Source organism: Ceratosolen solmsi, unplaced genomic scaffold (assembly GCF_000503995.2).
Source record: "Ceratosolen solmsi marchali unplaced genomic scaffold, CerSol_1.0 scaffold30, whole genome shotgun sequence".
Classification (NCBI taxonomy): Eukaryota; Metazoa; Arthropoda; class Insecta; order Hymenoptera; family Agaonidae; genus Ceratosolen; species Ceratosolen solmsi.
The window spans coordinates 2,293,265-2,314,486 of NW_011948421.1; the positions used below are offsets into that span (position 1 = coordinate 2,293,265).

General features: G+C 30.4%; 1 protein-coding gene across 1 annotated transcript; it reads right to left on the reverse strand.

Moving 5' to 3' along the window:
* Nucleotides 1-518: 518 nt before the first annotated feature.
* ATPCL (ATP-citrate synthase) lies at nucleotides 519-19,668 on the reverse strand. Its single transcript, XM_011498445.1, has 11 exons — nucleotides 19,325-19,668; nucleotides 8,495-8,853; nucleotides 6,149-6,342; nucleotides 5,461-5,771; nucleotides 4,698-5,016; nucleotides 3,763-4,198; nucleotides 3,105-3,492; nucleotides 2,325-2,782; nucleotides 1,819-2,124; nucleotides 803-1,220; nucleotides 519-701 (listed from the first exon to the last, which is right to left on the reverse strand). Exons 2-11 carry the CDS (start codon nucleotides 8,828-8,830, stop codon nucleotides 610-612), a joined length of 3,258 nt encoding a protein of 1,085 aa, XP_011496747.1. The 5' UTR covers nucleotides 8,831-8,853; nucleotides 19,325-19,668; the 3' UTR covers nucleotides 519-609.
* Nucleotides 19,669-21,222: the final 1,554 nt, after the last annotated feature.

Here is a 21,222-nt window from a genome sequence, read left to right on the forward strand (position 1 = left end):
GGTATGTGTTTAATGCAATGCGAAAAAATTCGCAGTTGTGCTGCTTTAATTTTTCTCTCTCTCCTTTTCTCTCTTACAGGTGAGTCGACGTCTATATGTATAAAAATTCAAATAATACAATATCGCACCTTTGTGTATTGTCAAACAAATGCAGAAACTGGAATGTCGATTGATCGAGTCAACCCATGTTTTATTATTTTCTTTCGTTCATTCTATCGTTTTTTTCCCCCTTCATTTTCAGTTTTGTCATTCTCGCCTCTTAAATGTAAGAGTGTCGCACAGCGACTAAATCGTCTCAAAACATAAATTTATCTCTTTCATTTTGTGTTAAGGCAATTTATGGACTTTCGACAGTGCAAAATGTGCTAGTGCTTTTTATCGGAACAACGCGGATAACAAGTGCGTCGACCAAATCCATTAATTAGAACATCTCTACCTAAGTATTCCAACTCGCTTTGTATAGATATTCATAGTTTAATTGTTTTATCGAGCTCTTGTCTAAGCATCTTGTCTATTTTTCATTATTTAATATTATTATGACGTAGAGATTCATTTCTAATTGATACACGATTACGATGGACATCGATAGCAATGAAGCAGCACGATTGCTCAATTGTACTGTTCTGGTAGAACATAAGAGATATCATCCCAAGGATGGCGGTAGAGGCCTTGTTTTAACCTTCTTTGATCCATATAATGACCTTGAAATTTATATAATTTTCATTATAAATGTAAATTTACGGCTTATCGTTAATGCTTTGCCAACATAAGTAATAATGGCGAGGAAAATCGTTCAACTTACCAATAAAGCCTATACTTCGTCCAAGAACAAAGAGGCTGTTTATCGCTCCAATTTCAATGTATTCTTGTGCTTCTTCCCTCGTGAAGCTTCCGCTATTTCTGAGCATATCGACAAAGGCACAAGCGATAATTCCATCGACGTTAAGTATAAGATTAGGTTTCTTAGTCGTAGTTATTTTTTCAACTTGAAGCGCGTACTCGACCAGTGGCTTTGTAGGGAAATTCTTCATAACATATTCCTTTATTAGTTTAACTCTCATGTCGGGATTGTTAATTGATTTTACTCGGTGACCAATGCCCATAATCAGTTTACCCTTTTTACGAGTATTATTGACGAATTCTTGAGGATGGAGACCCGTGTCGTATGCTTCCGAGAACATTCGTGCTGCGCCGTCCAAAGCTCCACCAAAACGATCACCCTGGCGTGATAATTAATTCATTAATGGCACTTTTGGATTTAAATACATTGATATTAATTACAGAGTTCAAATTCGTATTTAAATATTCCATATAATCGATTTGTGTGTGTGTCTCTCTCTCTCTCTCTCTCTCTCTCTCTCTCTTTAAAATTAAATTTTAATATGAATGCCGAGATACTTGGGCATTATCTTTTACACTTTTTAGCATATTTATTTTGAAAAATTGATAAACTTTTGCTTCTCATACGTTTAAAACGAACTTGTTAGTCATATAAAATAATATATTGTAGCAATTTATAATAAGACAGAATTCGATTGGTTTTAACGATTAATTTAATTGAAAAGTCGATATTTCATTTAACTCTTAGCGTACAACTAGCGATTAAAGTTAAAAGAATTATACCTAATTCGTTGTAATTGCTTCATTAGGTCGATTGTAAATAATAATATTTTGAAACTTTATTTGCAAGCAATTAACGAAGCCGCTTAAGGCCAACGACTCTCTCGATAATAAAATCGGCAAGAGTTGATGTGATCGAATGAACGGGATAAGCCAACAATCGTTCACTTCTTATATTATAAAAACAAAGCAACTTACGATTGTCAACAATCCAGATACGAGAGAACTGACGAGGTCCTTGCCAGCTCTGGCGCAAACAATTGTATTGTGTGCTCCGGAAACCGCTGGCCCGTGGTCGGCCGTCAGCATCAACGACATCTCCAAGAACTTGCAATAGAGCGCGGGCAGGCATCGTTGGAACCAAAGTAAGGAGACAACGCCGCCAATACCTACGTTCTGCTTGAGAACCTCGGTTACCGGCATACCGGCATACAGCAGCTCCTGGCCCCGCTCGTCACAAATCGACGTCATAAACGACGCTGGCTTGCGAATCAGTCCCAGTTCCTGAAATGCGCGTTGCCAATAATCTACGTTAGAAAAACCCTATAATAGATGAACGCGTATCCTATCGCTTAGCCAGAAGAAACCGTGATAAACAACGTTTTTCAACTTTCACGAGCATAGGTTGTATCGATAACCTTATGCACGATCATTATTTAATTGGCAAATGTCGGGGGAGTCGGAAAAATAAATGGTCAACGTACCCTCGCCCAACTGTAATCCATAGGGACTGTGGGAGGTGGTAGCTCGAGCTCCGATACGATTATACCGTCTTTGACGAGCTGATCGTACACCGAATGTATAAGATCTCCGAGGTTGTCGAAGCTGTTGGGTACGTAGGCTCCAGCGGCCTTGAGCGCCTTGTTCTTCGATACCGCGGTCTCAAGGTCCGTATTGGCGATCGAGCCAGCATGGCCAAATTGCACTTCCGAGTTGAACATACTCGCGCAGGTGCCGATGCACCAAGCAACCAGGGGCTTAGTGATCCGACCCGATGTCAGAGCCTCGCAGACGTCGTACTCCTCCACTCCGCCGACTTCGCCCAACAGGATTATAATCTTCGCATCGGGATCGTTCTGATAGCGCATTATGTGATCTAGGAATGTCGTGCCCGGATATCGGTCACCGCCTATGGCCACACCCTCGAACACTCCATTCGACGCTGCAAATACTTGACTGATTAGGCAATAATCTCTACTTCATCTTAATATCATACAAATGTAACGTTTGGCGTACATTGCATTCACAAGACAATATAATTACAAGTTACAGTTTACGACAACATTATGACAACACTTTAACAACTAGCCTTATTCGAACTACTATATTTATTATATTAATGTTAGCAAACATTTATCATTTTGGTTGCTTTATCGTCGCTTATTAATCGCCAATAAATAATCGATTAAATGTCCATTAAACATTATGTATGGCAAGACATCTTAAAGGCATCTTAAAGGTAATGATAAATGGCCGATTCCAACCTTTTGAGATAATGTTGTTGAGCTCATTGGACATGCCGCCGGATCGTGAGACGTATGCCACACTACCTGGCCTGTATAATTTACTATGCAGTATGTTGTCCATCATGCCTCCTGTGTTGCCGATCTTGAAGCATCCGGGTTTAACGCCACCAACTGTCGCTGGCCCAATGATCGTCACATTCTTTTCATGTGCTCTCAATATTAATTTCCTCGTCATGTTTTCAGGAATGCCTTCTGCTATGATGGCGATTGTCTTAATTTGGGGAAATTCTAAGGTTTCGATGGCACTATCGTATGCTGACCGCAATGAGGCAAAAGTGATCATCACATCCGCGTCCGGATGTTTCGTCATTGCATCCTTTATATACTTGTACGTAGGTATCAGTACCTATGTGGTAAATATTGAAAATGATAAATATTTCTTTGTTTATGGTTGTTTCTATTTTAAGTGGTAGTACTTTTTTAACGGTTACTTTTATTTATTCTTTCTTTTTTCATTATTGTCGGTCATTATTGTCGCGAGATGTATTACTGGAATTTAATACACATGAAATAATATGATTTTAAATGCTCTGATTTATTTGCTCTTTTATTTTAGGAATAGTTTGAATTTGATGGGAAGGAATTGAAAGCAATAGTTTAGTATTAGAGGATATACCTCCTTGTGACCCCAGTAGAATTTTTGTTTGTGATCACCGGTGAAGGGATAAACGACTGCGACGACAGATGGCTCGTTCCTTCGACACACAAAATCGAAGTCCAACATACTCTGAACAGCGCGCGCTTGCATTCCCCAAATGATCGACTTTGTCTTGCTGCTGAATAGTGGCTTAAATAGCGAATCCGTGGAATCGCTCTTTTGTACGCGTGGCTGCTTCGTTGGAGAAGATGGTGTTGTCGAGCCAGACGGCGGCACAGATGGGCCGACGTCCTGGCCCGAAGGTAGTAAAAAGTTTGCCGTTGAAAACTCTTGAGCCTCTGGATCGGGAATAGGCTTTTTGCCCATAGCCATCGCGCAAATTGCAGTCATGTGAGTTTCCGGGCCGAAGACGTGAACAGGAATCTGAAGGCGTTTACCAACTTCACGAATTATCCTGCGAGTAAAATACGATCATCCATTTATCAAAGTTACAAGTACAAGCGTCAGATTGTTTGTGTGAATTATGTGGCAATAATATGTTAATGCTGCGTGTTTAAAAGCTTGCACATTCAATAGAAAGTAATAAAGTGAAGGATAATTTTTTTTTTTCAATATGAAACATTCGATATGCCATGGAAAAATTTATTTGAAACTCAATGAATTCAAGCTTGAATAATGAAACTAAAAATTAGAGAGCAATAAAGGCAAAAAATTACATGTTTCTATAACTGAATTATTGAAAATTCTTAACGATAATAAGGAGTAATAATGTTGAAAATTAAATGTTAAATGACTTATAAAATTCATTATGAAATGTGAAATTTTTTGTTCATTAAATACCACTTTCTCTAGTATTATTACCCATATAATAATCTTTTAAGTATGTTAAATATTAAGAAAAGAAAATGTCTTCTTTTAATAGCTAATTAATATTTATGAAGTTATTAATTAACCTTAAGCCCTCTTGATAATTTGGTCCAGCTCTTCTTACAAATATTTTAATATCATGTTCGACTAATTTCGATTGATATTGTTGAAGAGCTTTAACAATTCCTTTAAACGTAGCTGCTACATTAGTAAAATTCGCAATTCCTCCGCCAATAATAAGAACCTTTCCTTCGGGATGCTTTTCCTTCGTCATTAGACTTAATATAGTTTTGGCATATTCATAAGTTTGTTGTTCACTGGGCGCTCCCGAGTATTCTCCATAATTAGCTAATTCCGATGCGCCACCCAAATCACAAATTGTATCGGAATAAATGACTGAAGCTCCTATAAAAATCATGAACAGTGTATGGTAATTTTAATTTGTAATATAAATTAATATTTAGCAAATAATTATGAATAAACGCATAGTTTTTTTATATGCGGTTCTTTTAACATTAGCGTAAGACCAACTCGAATATATAATTATTTAACGATAAAGTGTAACGGAAATTTATTATCAATATTATTTTTTGGTTACGTTTCGCTACCAAATCTCTTTACGATAGAATGAAATGTTAGCTGATACAAACATAATGGTAAAACTTTATTTTTTCAGAATTATGACAGTATTAATCGTAATAAATTTTTATTATTCGAAAGAATTTATAAGGTCGACCTATTTATGATGGTATTCTACAGAATTGCTTAAAGTAATACAATTGCTTAAGTAATTCATCATATTTCAATGACAATCAATAGCTACGAAACGTTGATTAAATATTTACTAACCTCCACCAGCAACCATTGTCCATATTCTACCATTAGGATTAAGAATCGTCAATTTTAAACTGGCACCAGATTTAGAATCTAAATCTGCGATGTAGGCTTCCTCCGGGTAGGCATCTCTGCCAAAGGGAGGCGGATAATCGATTTCACCCCAATCTGGTCGACAAATAAAATCTGCCGTTGTGTCCAATTTCGCAGCAAGATCCAAAATATAAATGGTTTTCTCAGTGACAACCAATGGATTGATTTCCAAGTAGGTGAAATATAAATCGACGTACAATTTGTACAGTGCCTGGATGAAGTTAGCTAACATTCTGCAATAAGCAATATTGAATTACATGTTGGATTCATTATGTTTTACATATCGCTTGTACTGTTGGAATAAAGTCATTAAATAATCAACAGAAAGTGCTCGCTGACACAATATCTTTGAAATATTAATGACATTAATAAATCGCGATCTTGACTTAAGACAGATTTATCGAGTTGTCAAACGTCTAAATCGATTACAATTTTAAAACAAAGTCACGTTTTACTATTACCGAAAAAACACCCAACTTGAGTATTATTACGGTAAAGGCGATTGCTTTTACTGAAATTTAAAATAAACGAATTATCCTTTTTTTTTTCAAAATATTATTGAATTAGCAAAAATTAATTTTTTTTTTTTTTTTTACTAATTAAGACTTACTGTTTTTTCTCATTGGCTATGTGCAATAGTAACCTATCCGTAATAATTGTAGTGCTTGGAACTTCCGAATCAACAGGAACTTCAAGTTTTAAGGCTTTGGCATCTACATCACCAATATCAATACCACCTTTATGATGAAATAGTATCGTATCCGCTGATCTGTGTGAGAAAATACAAACGTACGCTTCTTCCTCCTGAAATAATGAATAAACATAATTTTAGGAATTAAAATGTATTATAAGTGAAAATAATTATTATCTTCTAATTGAATTTTTTTTTTTGTTTTTTTTTTTTGTTTTTTTTTTTTGTTTTATATATTTAAATATCACGAAGAAATATTACGATATTGCAAGCCTAATTGTAACACAATTGTGCTGAATTTAAATATATGTATAATCAAATTTATTTAATATGTATATGAATTGCATATCGATGCATATTTTGTCTTCTTCCAGAGTTATAAATGTTTTATCTCAAAATGTGTATATCATACTTTTCGAAATTACAATTTCGTTATTTCGTTATTAAAATATATTAAATTTTGCATTAAATCTTAAACGTGAATATTTTGTTAATTGCCTTATTTATCCTTAAGCACTATTAATTTTTTTCTTATATTTCGTTTAATTTAAAATGTCGTAATAAGTAATTGATGTTAAAAACATGTATTGAAATTCGCCTTTTACTTATATTAATTATCAAATATTTCTATATTTCAGAGGTCTTTCATCTGCCTTGTTATAGCTATAGTTGAGTTGTTATTTCAAAATTATGATAAGCAGCAATCATTCGTAAATTTAGAATAAAATTTTCATGACTACTCGCGATACGACTTACTTATATTAGGCTAAAATACATTTAATCACGCATCGTTCACTTCTTGATTCTATTATTATTGTTCTTTTTTTTTTAATAAAATCATTTTTTAATAATTTTAAACGAATCGCTTAAGCATTACAAACTCTCGCGTAATATCATAATATTATGCAATATTATACAAGTCTTTCAGCACGTAATGTGTTTTTAATATACGAATAATATCGTTTGATTGACGAAGATTAACAAAGTTAAAGTATTAGAGATGCTTTATACGAAGTACTTGTATTCAAGAATATCATTAGTGTAATTAATCTGATAACTATTATGAAAAATAATTCATTCACTGACTTATACTAATATATGAATAATATTGTACAATGACGTCTGATTTTTAGGAATAAAAAATAAAAATGTTAATTTTCAAACATTAATACGAACTACGCAAAAATATATTAAATTCGTTTAAACTAATAATAAGTCTTTTTTTTTTTTTTAATAAAAAATTTCATTCTAAATAATATAAAAGTACGACGATTTAATTAATCTTTCTAAAGTATAAATGCATTAAAAGTTTCAATATCCATTTACTACTTTACAATTCATCATAATCATCTACTACCGTTGTATTCAAGTATACCATTATATTACCAATTGTCTTCAATAAATCCAATTATGTTCTCGAAAATGAGAATAAAAAATTTTTCGAGGCTCTAACAAAATTTGACACAACTATAATATTAGAATAAATAAAATTTTATACGTAACATCCATGAATGAATTAACATTATTATTAATGTTTTAGCTTTTGCAGAAAAAAAAAAAAAAAAAAAAAAAAAAAAAAAAAAAAAAAAAAACACACACACACACACACTTATTCTGGAATTTAAATTATAATTATTTATAAGTTAGGTGCTAGTTGAGGCTTGAATTGATAGGATAGTGCATTTCTTGAAACAATTTCAGTACTTTGTGTGTTGCGTATGATCCCGATTGAAAGTTGGCAAGATTTTTGTATTATCGAGACTGCGATGTATATTAGCGTTCTCATTATACAGTCTTTATAGATAACAACGACATATAAAAGCATTGTATTTCAACAAATACGAGTAAATATTAACTCTCATTATCATTAACGATCTTTAATAATACCCAATTAATATAATGCTTTGAAATAAAAATAATTTTTTTCGCAATACTACAATTAATGCTTAATAAGTGCTGCAATACTTTTTTTTTTTTTTTTAAGTAGATATCGTAATTCATGTTTAATTACATGTAAAAGACGTTTTTACTTGTATCATTTGGTAGATAATAATATCAAGCTATATTACTAGACATTATATAATTGTATGAATTATTGATACGACATTTAGAATGCATATTTTACCATTAAAACTGGCTATTGGCTCGGTTGGATGGCACAAGTGTCGGGCCATTTTAATTTGTTCATTGCGTAATAAAAGTGATAAGAATTGAAAATTATGGTATAATAGTAATTGATAGGAATAACATAAGAATGTGACTAACGGGTGTATGGTGTATGAAGGGTTCGATGATGAAGGTCTTGAGCTTCCCGTAGGTCTTGCCGATATGCTTCTCCTTGTTCATGCGCTCGGCAATCCATTGCTTGCACTCGTCCAGGTCGACGTTTACCTTTATCAGGCCGAGCTTTGCCCTGCGCTTAATCAGCTGATCGGGCTTGACGACCAGCTGCGTCTTAGTGAGCCAGGGATTCTCATCGACAACTTGTGTCCAATTGGTTGATTCGGTGATGGTGACGAAGAGGCACTTGGCTGCGTCGGCGACAAGTTTGCGGTTTAACAGCTCTTTGCCTGTTGCCTCACGAATCGCCTTCGCAGACATATTTTTCGATCTTTGTCAGGCCTCTGTAAAATGAACAAACGAACGACACATTTATCTTTATCATTTATCAATTAATTTAATTACGACACACGATTAATTTACAGGAGTTTTGAGAACCAACTTTGTATCTGCAATTCGATATTAACAACTATAGTAACTCTTTGTGTCTCTCTCTCTCTCTCTCTCTCTCTCTCTCTCTCTCTCTCTCTCTCTCTCTATACCATACCATACTATTATTCTCGGCGAAATTGATGCACAAAAGGGCTTTTATATACCAACGAGTTTTTAAATTGTTCATTTAGTTTTGATTATTATCAAATGTAATTCATCCAACTAGTGTAATAAACAAAAGCTGCTCAATAATACTTACTCAACTACATATTTATAACAAGTAAATCGATAATTTTACAATTTTATTAAACAATCTGTTTAACTTGTAGATTTATTTTATTATTTCTTAACAAATCGTCAAAAACAATGCCGTTAACAAATGCAAGTAGATAAATTTACTTTTTATTTCAGTTTCATCAGTTTGGTTATTTAAAAGTTTGTAAAACAGAATTCTTTTTAACTATTGTCTTTCGTCACTGATTTTAATGTGCTTTAACTAAAATACATAAGCAATTTATTTAAGCTTAGGTACACATGGACTAAAGATTTTTCTTTTATTTTGCCGAATATTTAAAGTAAAAATTTGTCTTAGCATATATTTTGAATTAAAAAAAAAATATGTAATTTATTTACAGAATCATTATAGAATTATAAATTTTTTATAAATGTTATAAAACAAGGTATACAAATATAACATGTGAATACTAATAGATAACTCTATATACACACTAAAATTTTTAAGTGAAAAAACATTTAAAATTTAAAAAAATGCGTTTAAAATTTCAGTTTTACATACATGTAAATGACAATTTTTTTTTCTCCCATAAATAATTCTAACCTCGTGAATTATTTGTATCTTCGTTTCAATGCATTTTTCTAAATCGTACATTTTCAATACGATAATTCTAACGATTCCAATATTGCTGTATTCAAAATATTATTGAGCTATTAGTTAATTATCTTTTGTTTGAAGGGATAAATGCTTACTTCTTAAAGATATATCTATTAATAAATTTGTTTTTACATTTACCTGTCGCTGAAGAGGATCAGGTAATAATTGTAAACCAATTTTGAAAAAGATTAATATTTAAATGCTTAAAATTAATGTTTAAGTATAAAATATTTATTTTTAAGCTCTGCTCTACTTTCAATTAAACATCTCACACTCTTTGTTAGAAATGTAAATCATAACTTCTATAAATTATATGTGAGAATGCAGTGTTTAATAAATGTTTAATTAATTTTTGTATAGATTGGCATAAATTTAAATGCGTCAAATAGATAATGAAAGGCAAAACTTATTGCTCATAAGACGGTATTCGATCTTGAAATTATTTTCTTTTCTTCGATTGACAATTACGAAGAGTACAATAAAATTTACTTACGATTTTATTCATGTTGCTTGATAATTGTTATTTAAATTTAATATTTATTTTATGAACATGAAGTAAAATCCTTTACAAACAACAAGGCAATTTACATAATCGATTGTATAAAATTTCTCGCATACTTGTTGCATATTACATAGAATTCAGTTAATGATTCTATAAATTTAAATTATATTCTATTTTACAATATAAAATATAAACTGTCAAATGTATCAGATATATATAGTAAAAAAATTATTACACGACTATATATTATAGCTTTAAAAGTATTGTTGTCCTAGAAATAGGAGTAGTTAAAACAATTAAAATTACGCGTGTAAGATGCGCATTATTTCTTTAGAAAAAGGCTATAAAAAATAAAAAAAGGGTATAAAAAAATTCATGAGAATGATATTGTGCTTTTTTTAGAGTAAACTTGTATTATTTCGAATGTACTTCTTCATTCTAATAATAAATTAACATTTCAACTTACTTTCTCACCATTAGTTACAATAGATCTTTTTAATCCAATTTTTAATAATTAGGTAATATATACCATTGTGTTATAATTATATTTGGAGTCGCAATATCTGTGATGTCATTATTATATACAAACGTAAGATATAATTTTGTTTTTTTTTTTTAATTTATTGTATATGTGCATAAAATTATATGGAACTTAAAAGAAAAGCCAAGTAATAGATTGGTAAGAGACAGGTGGGAGGTTCATGAATATTTTAATAGATACATGTAAAAATCATCGTGGGGCATTGTCATCCTTTATAAACAATTAATTAATTTATATTTGGCACAATTAATGATGCATATTTATTACTGAAATTTATTGTCGACGAATGATGTGTAAGTGTTAATGTCAAATTTCATTCCTTCATTTACTACTTACTTAATTAAATAAAATTTTGTATTTCATATTTATGCCACTTTCTTTGTTATATATGTAACAGGTAATGATGTAAGCAAAAGTTATTTAACCTTAATCATATATAGAACTCATATAGTGGTAATAAAATTGCGTACTAAAGGGCGAGAATATTTATATCAAATGATTCCATTTACACTTCTAAATAATCCTGACAACACGTTAGTGCTTAAAATACTATAACTTCTGCAAATAACTTTTCAACAAGCTTCCTTATTTATCTTAGCATATTTTTCTAATTATTTAACTAGGCAAAAGTGTGATTCTCAATGATTGTAACAATAATAAGAACAATCAAACAACTCAATGAACATGACAAATACTTTGTCGTTGTGACTATAATTGTTAATTGTTTTAATTGAACAATTGTATTATGGAGATGCGAAGATTATTATGTTAATTTATTAACTGATCATTAAAATTATTAAAAGATTACAGTAAGAATTTATAAATATATAAATTATTTTTAAGGCAACGTAGATTTACATATTTTTTTTTTTATTTTTTACTTTAGTATAATTTAGTATTGCAAATGAATTAAATATAGAAAGCGATTAATTAGAAAATTAACATATTAAGAAAGAAAACTCATTTTCCATATCTGTAATTTGTATATAATAATATAATAAATTTGTCACAATGATGCATATATTGTTTGATTTTTGAATTTAAAGAATCATTTTAACATAAATTACGACTTCACTGTGGATTTCATCATCTTATTCTTATGATAGATTTCATGGTTAATATATAAATTAATTCTCAAAGATTTTTTGCACCAATTATAATTTTAAAGAATTTAAATCAATAACATATTTACGGAGAATAATAAGTCAATATGTTTTTTCATACTTCATTTGTAATTTAATTTGTACGAAAATCAAAGAGAACTTTAATGAATGTTGAAGGTTTCCTAAGTATCTTTTTCAACACTAAAGCTGAAATAATTCGACGAATTTTTCTACATTTTCGACGAATATGTTTGAAGAATGTATATATAATCATAATCAACTAATAGTTAACATGCAAATAATTGTGAGGAAGAAAAATTCAAATTATTTCTATTTTGTGTGAAAAATAATGACGTTAAAATTTTGCATTCAAATCAGATTAAAGTAATCGTACACAAAATTAAATAAGGTAAAAGTTTGCATTTTCAGTTCATGAGATGAAATTTTAGTTTTTTATGAGAGATCGAGAAGAGCTAAGGTTATTTTTCTTTATAAGAGTCATAGTATTGTATATTATTCAATATATACATACCCTAGGATATAAAAGAAAATTATATTTATTTATTAAAATTCAGCATCTATGGCCATACGTATAAAGATAAATACTTTGTCGTTTGCTAATTTGTTTTAATCATTCGAATAATTCGTTATCATTCATCATTGCATATTTATTCTCTTTTTAAGAAGTAAGAAAAGAGCAATTTGTTTTATCTTTGTCCATTCCTGTTGCGGTGATAAGAATTAAAATGAAAACGATTTTTTAATTAATATGATTGATTATTATTTTGTTAATTCGAATTTGTAATTGATAATATGAAATTTTTTTTATACAATTTTATGCATACAGATAGCTTTTGCACTTATAATTCCACTTTCTATTTTTAATTTCACCTTATGACCTAGCAAACGCGTTACGAAAAACCGCTACGAATTATTTTCCCGTAGCGTTTCGGTAGTCCTTAACGTAGCTCGTAAGGCGTGAAAAATTGAATATGAAAATCAATAGTTCAAGTGCTTTAAGAAATAAGATATTTTACCATCATTATCAATTTTTATTATTGCTTTATATTAATTATTAGACTACCAATATACGTATCAAGTTTTAATAACGATAGATTTCCGAATGACTTTAGTTCAAATAATTTCTTCATAAAATATAATTTTATTGCAAAATCGTTTTTATTACGAATAAAATTTAAGTAATTGAGAATGTCTGTGTTCCACTTTCAGGCATCAAGAGCCAACTAGAAGAGTCTACCAAATATTTAATTACAGTACTATTTTAACCATTAAATCTGGATTCATATCAAGTCCCTTCAATAATGTTTAAATTCTAATTGTGCACTTAGTAAATTGATTGCCAATCATAAATTACCATAAAAATAAATAAAGCTTATTTTATATTACACAAAATTAAAAATAAATAATCAAAGTGCGAGAAGACGTTGGCAATATACTAACATCCGATTAAATCAAGTGCTGTAAAATTGAATAAGGGAAAAGATTGAACAATAGAAAGTCTATGTAAGAGGTTGAAAAAAAAAAAAAAAAAAAAAAAAGTTTTCCATTAAAAGGGAAATTAGATTGTGATCTATTTAGTTTTCTCGTAGAGAATCATCTTTTTCCGTAAGTTCATGACCACTCCAAATAAACAAATAATGTATGCCAACTATCTACACGATTGTTCACTAGAATAAGTATAAGAAGGCAATAAATTATTCTCTCTACTTTCTAAAATATTTTTTAACAATTTCTGAAAGTGTCCATTTGTTCACTCGAAATTATTCAACGTGTTAAAAATTAATAATTTATTTATACCATAAAAAATATATGTGCTACATAACTTCCGCAGATATTTTACTTACTCAGATTATAAACATTATAATCTAATGTACTATTTAATTATAGGGATGTTAAAAAAAAAAAAAAAAAAAAAAAAAAAAAAAAAAAAAACCAAAAAAAGATAAAGATGAAAATCCTATTGAATTTAAAATTAATTTCTTTCATTCGAAATTGAAGTTATTCGATCGGTGCACGCGCCTTCCGTTTCCCTCTACGCCAAACAAAAAGCCTGCAAATGTGGCCCAATGTCAATACACAAATAGCCTATGGCGTTTCTCAAAACGGTTAACGTCAGAGTTTAGGTTTAGTGGCCGGACCGTGTGCAGTATAACATATAGTAGCTTCTGTATAAAACTTGATTGACCGCATTCTTCATTTCCCTCTTATATGCTCGAGAAGCAAAGACGTGGCTTCGTGCTCACGGCAGCTTACAGCTAAAACTTTCTTTCTTCTAATCTATTGCGAGACCTTCGAAATTCAGTTGTTAGCGCTTTCAAATATTTCGAGCCCAGTTCACTTATGAAGACTCTTGCGATCATCACAGACAGAATAAAACTTTCACATTTTTACTTTTAAAAAGTTGCGTATGCAAGCGATAAGCCTACTTTCGACTGTTATTCATTTTTTGCTTTATTTCCCTTCTATGTGTTTATTATCGCGTAAATTTCGATTTCATATTTCATCAATACTCGAGCACATAGCACCATTTAAACGCCAGTTTACAGAAAATAATAAATCTTGCTTTAGATTATTGTAACTCTTTCATTTGATGATAAAACTGTATCTTTACATTAATTCTTTTTTTTTTTTTTTATGTCCGCAGAAGTAAAGATAGACTGTGAAATGCACTTTAAACAATTTCATGTACTCTTGAGATATGTTACATTTATATAATTTGACTCATTATCTCACGTTTGAAGCTGTTATAAAACTTACTGCTTTATTTATCATTTTAATTTATCATAATTTTATTCTCGCATCTACAATAAGAAAGTTGACTGATTTTTTTTTAGAGTACAAACAGGTTGAATCATTATAAAGGAAGAATTTTTTCTTTCTTTTTTTTTTTTTTTTTTTTTGTTTGCCCGTATTTTATTATGATTGATTACCAAGAAAGTGTAAATAACTTAAAATTACTAAAAACGAAATGGAGTTCTGCCGAGCTTACTTTTTCGTTAAACATAAATAATGTCAAAATTACATATTACTAATAGTGTTAAGAAAGCTACCCGCTTTAAATGGCTTATAATTAACAGTTATGACATTCAATTTTTGTCTTACATTTCAAATATTTAAGATAATATTCCAAGACTTAATTTTATAAAATATTAATATTGGTAATTATCAACGAGACATTTTTAAAATTAATCATCGACTCTCAAATAGCCGAGATTGTAAAAAGTGAGAGAGAGAGAGAGAGAGAGAGAGAGAGAGAGAAAATGTATTTATAAACAAATTATAATTACATAATTATATAGTTGTAACTATTAAAATTGTGCGTTTAAAGCAATTGTTAAAAAGTATAAATAATGAAATATATTCGTTCGTTAATATTTATGAATTGTTATACACGTATCTTGAGTTTTATCACATAGTGAAGAAATGGTATAGTACGCAAATTATCTGCAACCAGAGTCGGTATAATATATCTTAATATAGAATTGAAGTGATAGGAAAAATTATTTAATTGTTTGTTATCATTGAAATTTTCGAGTAATTTAGACGAAAACAATCACATCTTAATTTTGTCGGATTGGCAAATACTTAATTACATGATAAATTTTTCTATCGAACTGAAAAGCTGATAAGATAATTGCAAAAGTAATTATTTTGGTTATTTTTTAACGAATTCAAAATTTCATCTTTGGTTTTTACAATTATTTCGCCTACAAAAAATAGTCATCTTAAAATTGTTTATGAGAATCAAAATTAGAAATAACTAATAAACTCTTTATGATATCGGAGAGTCGCATGTATTGAAGTAATACTTGATTAATTAAAGATGTGAAAATGCATGGAATAAAAGCATGAAGCGATGAAAAGCTTAACAATGTTGTCCAGCGGATCCTACTTATACGAGATAAAATACAATTGACATAAAGCGCATACCGTAGGGTGATAAAAATCCCTTCGACACTTGTCCTTTAACGATTAAATTCAATAACATCAGCTTTGAATAAATTGGCTCAGCATTCTAAATTCATTATCATTATTAATTACTAATCACTTGTATTCAACAACTAAATATCAAATCAACGTAATAAGTATAAGCGCAACGAGAGTTTGCTGCATATTGAACGCTGAAGTGATTTATAATGAATCTCTTAGATTCTCCATATCTAAATGCCAAGCGATGAAAAGCACGTAATCGGCCAAATGTATATTAATTAATCGCATTAATGCGGTAACATCGGTTTAAATCATTAAGTCGGTAGAAAATGAAGCTAGCGATCTTAAAAAAATAAAATAAAAAAATAAAATAAAAAAATAAAAAAGAAAAAAAAAGAAAAAAAAAAGAAGAAAAAAAAGAAAAGTAGGCACGAGATTTCGATCGTATATGCTTGCGAAATATTTAGATTGAAAAATTAAATTATCCAACTCCTTGGATCGCCGTAGGCAAAGTGACAAGGTGGATTGCACAAAAAAAAAAAATAAAAAAAAAACTCCTTGGATCGCCGTAGGCAAAGTGACAAGGTGGATTGCACCAAATCCAACCACTCGAGTTGCAATAATCGAGCGTATCGATAATTTTTCACGAGAGGACAAAACACGAAAGTCGGAATTGTGCCGAGGTCGACAGCCCCGTTCGTCAAATCGCGCGAAATCCAACACCTCTTAGTCATTACCTAACGCGAGCCGGCATTGCGCGGGAGAAAAAAGCGATTTAGGCGAGAAAAGTTTCGCCGTGATCCTTGGCTGCTGAGTGGGCGAATAATTTTCGCGCCCGCGTGGTGCGTGGTCGGGGCCCCCGAGAGCAACGGCCATTAATCGTCGACATTCAAGGCTAGATGGCGCGGGAGAGAGAGAGAGAGAGAGAGAGAGAGAGAGAGAGAGAGAGAGAGAGAGAGAGAGAGAGAAAAAAAAAAGGCATAAAAAGCACGGCGTTAGAATACGAGCGGGTCACTTTCACTCTGGTGAGGCCGTCGACAACAATAATCTCGGTGATTATTTAGTTTGTCTCGATTGTCGTCGATTTGAGAGCGGCTCGACTTTACGACCTGACCGCTGCACGAGCGACGCACCCTCCAGTTTCAATTCTGCGCTTTGACTTTTACCTTTGAGATTTTCATTGATTTTCAATTTTCGCAATGACGTCACCCCGCCCTCATGGCCATTGGGCGGGCGTACAAAGTTTTTATAACGCGGCCGGGCTTACGTCGAATCCCTCCTGAGTCCTCGACACATCATCGACTCGGACCATGCATCGGCGTGCTTTAGATAGAGATAAGACAGATGCGTGTCTATATTTTGGCCTAGGAATATCTGATAATTCACACAGATTCTTGAGGGATATAATGAGATATTATCTGTAGCGATAATCCAGGACTGGGGAGCCAAGGAAGCAGCACGCTAAAACGATTTCCGCTAAACTCTATGCGACTGCTAGCTGAAATTTCGCTCAAACTCATTACGACATTGAACATTGATATGTCGCAATCGATATTGCGAATTTAAAAGAATTACTATTTAGTCGCATCTTATCTTGTGCATTCCTTAAAGCTAATTTTCAAGTTGAAGTCAATCCTGCAGATTTGAAAGTATTGGCATTAATTGAAAGGATCTTTACAACGACGAATGCTTTTAAATATCGCACGGACATCTTTAGGAATTATAAAATCAAATGCAATGTCATTTTCAATTGAAAATCAAATAACGATTTATGCCAGAGATTTTTTACACACAAAATCTCAACTACATACTTTAATTATATATAAGTATTGGTAGATGTCAAACATCATGTATATAATTTAAGTTACATTGACTGAAAATTCTTTCCTCATGCACTTAATTTGAAATATCGTTATTTGGCGAATATTTAAACTATACTTTAGTGCAAATAAATTTGTTAAAAATAATAAAAAAAACGATATAAGCATAATAACGAATTTAAATATCTCTATAATAGTAATATGTAAAGTTATTGTAATTTTGAAAAGAAGCTATGTTACAGCATATTATTTGTTAAATTTATTAACAAATGAACTTATTTCAATTAACTGCACTATGAGTTTAATGTGATTAAGTTACTTTTCTCTCGCACTACCAAATCTAAGCACAATCTGAATTTATTTTTCAACGATATTCATATTATCAAAATATTGTGAAAATTTTAATTTTTTGCATCGACGTTTGTACAATAATTGTTATGTATAATTGTGTTAAGCTTGTTTTATATGTTTTTAATGAAAATAACATAAATTAAGAAAATTTAATTGATACATTTAATATGAATTCAGATTATAGTTATTATAAGCTCGAGGATATAATATATATACATTATTTAAAAATATGTTCAAAGTTTAATTTAATTCATATTTAAATCCAGATTCGAAATATAATGAATTCACCATACCGGGTGTCAATATATTTTCTACTTTCACTTCAAAAGTTTTTTTTTTTTGAATTTCTTTTATATTAGTAGACTCATGTATACTACAAAAATATTAATAATTTTACCGACTGAAAAAGTATTTATTTGGTATTCATATATTTTCACTGTCTATCGTTTGATGTAGTGTAACTAAGGGCTTTGGTAGTAGTGCTTTTTGTTAAAAGGTATGGAATTATAAAATAAATACAGTTAGTGTAACATAAGGTTTATTTAATCCTACGGTAAAAATTTAAATGTTAGATTAATTATATGTTAGATTTTTATTCATGGGTTGTTAAGCCATAATAATAAGTAGAATAAAATATTTAGTAAATTCAGTTCGATGTATCTACAACAAATAATTCCGAAATTTACAGTTTATGATATTAATGTAGTTTCTGTAATGAATTGCAGGTGAACTATCGCGCTATTTGATTACAAAATTATCGTTCCGTGTATTAGTTTTATGATGTCTGCTCATGTTATTTGGTATACATAAGAAAAATTGGTTAAATACTATTTTAAAACTTATTTCTCAAACTCAAATTACTCGATTATTTTAAATATTATAGATTACACGATAAATTCCGAAAATTATATTATCAATCGTTTTAGGAAAGATCTTTCTAAATTACTTAGACATCGATAGAAAATAACGATAAATATTGTTCATCTACGACACAGCATCCTATAAATAAATTTTGCTTTATTTAAGTACTGTTTGGATAAACCTTGAGATTCATTATGACAAAAAAAAAAAAAAAAAATAAAATATTTTACAACAAGTTGCTTCAATTTTCGTTTATCAATGCATGAAATGTTTAATTTGAAAAGGCCGACTACGACATATCAATTTCTGTGTTAGTGTCTAAAGGATACAGGGCTCTATTAAAATTAAATCCATATACGTACTTCCTTGATTTATGTACACACTCGAATTAATTTGTCAAATGTATCCACATGTAACGCCGATTAATTAATAAATAATAAACAAAATGAAAAGTGTATCGCGCACTCCACTAGATTTCGTCGTGATACGATCGCGAGCGTGAAAACGCAAGCGAAACAATAAGGTTTCTTAACCTATTAACCGACAGATATGTCCGAGTGATCTTACCGAGAAAAAGAAAGGAAGAAAAAAAAGGAAAAGAGTTGGAGAAAGAGGGCGAGACGTACAACAGTATCGCTTTCTTTGGCCGTTAATAAGAAGGAAGCTCCGTACTGTTACGCGACTCGCCAACAACTGAATCCGAACATCGACTACAATTGCATATAAGTACACTGTACACGCGCGTTCGTAGCTGTTGCGGAGAGTTGGTTATTCAGTAAATAGGCCCCTTATACACTCTCGCTCGTACAACAAAAGACTAGATTTCCGATTATCTCGAATTACCAGGTGCTTTAAAACGATATATATATATATATTTTTCTTCTTCTCTCTCTCTCTCTCTCTGTCTCTCTCTCTCTCTCTCTCTCTCTCTCTCTCTCTCTCTCTCAAAATTATTTACGAGTTATGGCTATATCACTCGCCTTCATCTCGTTTGTATCTGCATTAGATTTTATAAGGAAGAGGGCTTAAGCATCTATTAAGTGCCTTTACTATTCTAACTCGTTCTAAAATTTGAATTCTATTGATAATTATTCACGAGCGGTTGTAATAATATAAATATTTCATTAATACTTAAGGTATGCCGCGATATGCCGCCACATAATCGAATTTTAACAATAATTTCCGCTATTTGTCTTTTATGTATGAAAACGATGAAAATTAATATTTTTTAAGACTTATTGGAACCATCGCGTTTTCCTTAATATGGTCAACGGCTTTTCCCTTCATCCACATCGAAGATAACATTACATAAAAATATGCACATAATCCAATTTACATGCATAATTGATATTTTCATTCATTAGTTAAAAAATTAAAACATCTCCTACATAGTTTTATCTTATTTATGAAACTTTTACACGTATTTTTGTATTTTTACCTCTCTATCCCAGTTAAATTGAATTAAGACTTGATATACATATAAAAAAACGTATACTCTCCATACTCGAGCCATTGTTTATTCTATTAACTTGTTCAATGAAATAAATAATTATTTATCAGATATGAAATTTCTTTAATTTAAATAATCGTATTCAATATGATAATTATTTAAGATATAAGTTTGATCAAATCAATTTCGCCAACATCGATATAAACTATTTTAGAAAAATATGTATATTATGAATTTAATGACAACGAAATAAACAAACAAAATCAAAAAAATTTTTTTTTCCCCAATTCATAATGTGATGAAACAAGTATTTAGCCTATAATTTTTATAAAATATTTATTTTATAAAATAGCGCTACGTAAGAAATTTGATTAAACTATACATACTTAATTTATACTATATAATTAATTGAAATTAATCGAATGATAAAGCAATGTTTAGTAATGTCTAAGTTCAACTTGCTACATTCTAATCAATTCTAATCAATTCTAATATTACGGTTTAGTATGAGAAAAATTGGGATTAACGAATATGTCTTTATAACAGCAAAGACAATAGCTATTTATATTTGTTTTTTTTTCTTCTTTTTTTCTTTTTTTTTTTAAGTGAAAAATAAAAAAATTTCTTAACGATATTTGAATTTCATAATGTAGAGCAACTAAAAATCCATCGGACAACAAAATAATTATTGCATGCACGATGACATAATAATAAAAATTTGTATTTGTTAAGAAAATTCAATGCTTTTTCAAAGTAAAAATAATGTTTTGTAATATTAGAAGAATGCAGTATTCACATTTACGCTTATAT

Coding starts and splice junctions, on each gene's coding strand:
- ATPCL (XM_011498445.1), bottom strand. CDS start 8,830: ATGTCTGCGAAGGCGATTCGTGAGGCAACAGGCAAAGAGCTGTTAAAC. Junction 5,017..5,460: donor GACAATGGTTGCTGGTGGAG/GTTAGTAAATAT, acceptor TGATTTTTATAG/GAGCTTCAGTCATTTATTCC. Junction 4,199..4,697: donor AATTATCAAGAGGGCTTAAG/GTTAATTAATAA, acceptor TTTTACTCGCAG/GATAATTCGTGAAGTTGGTA.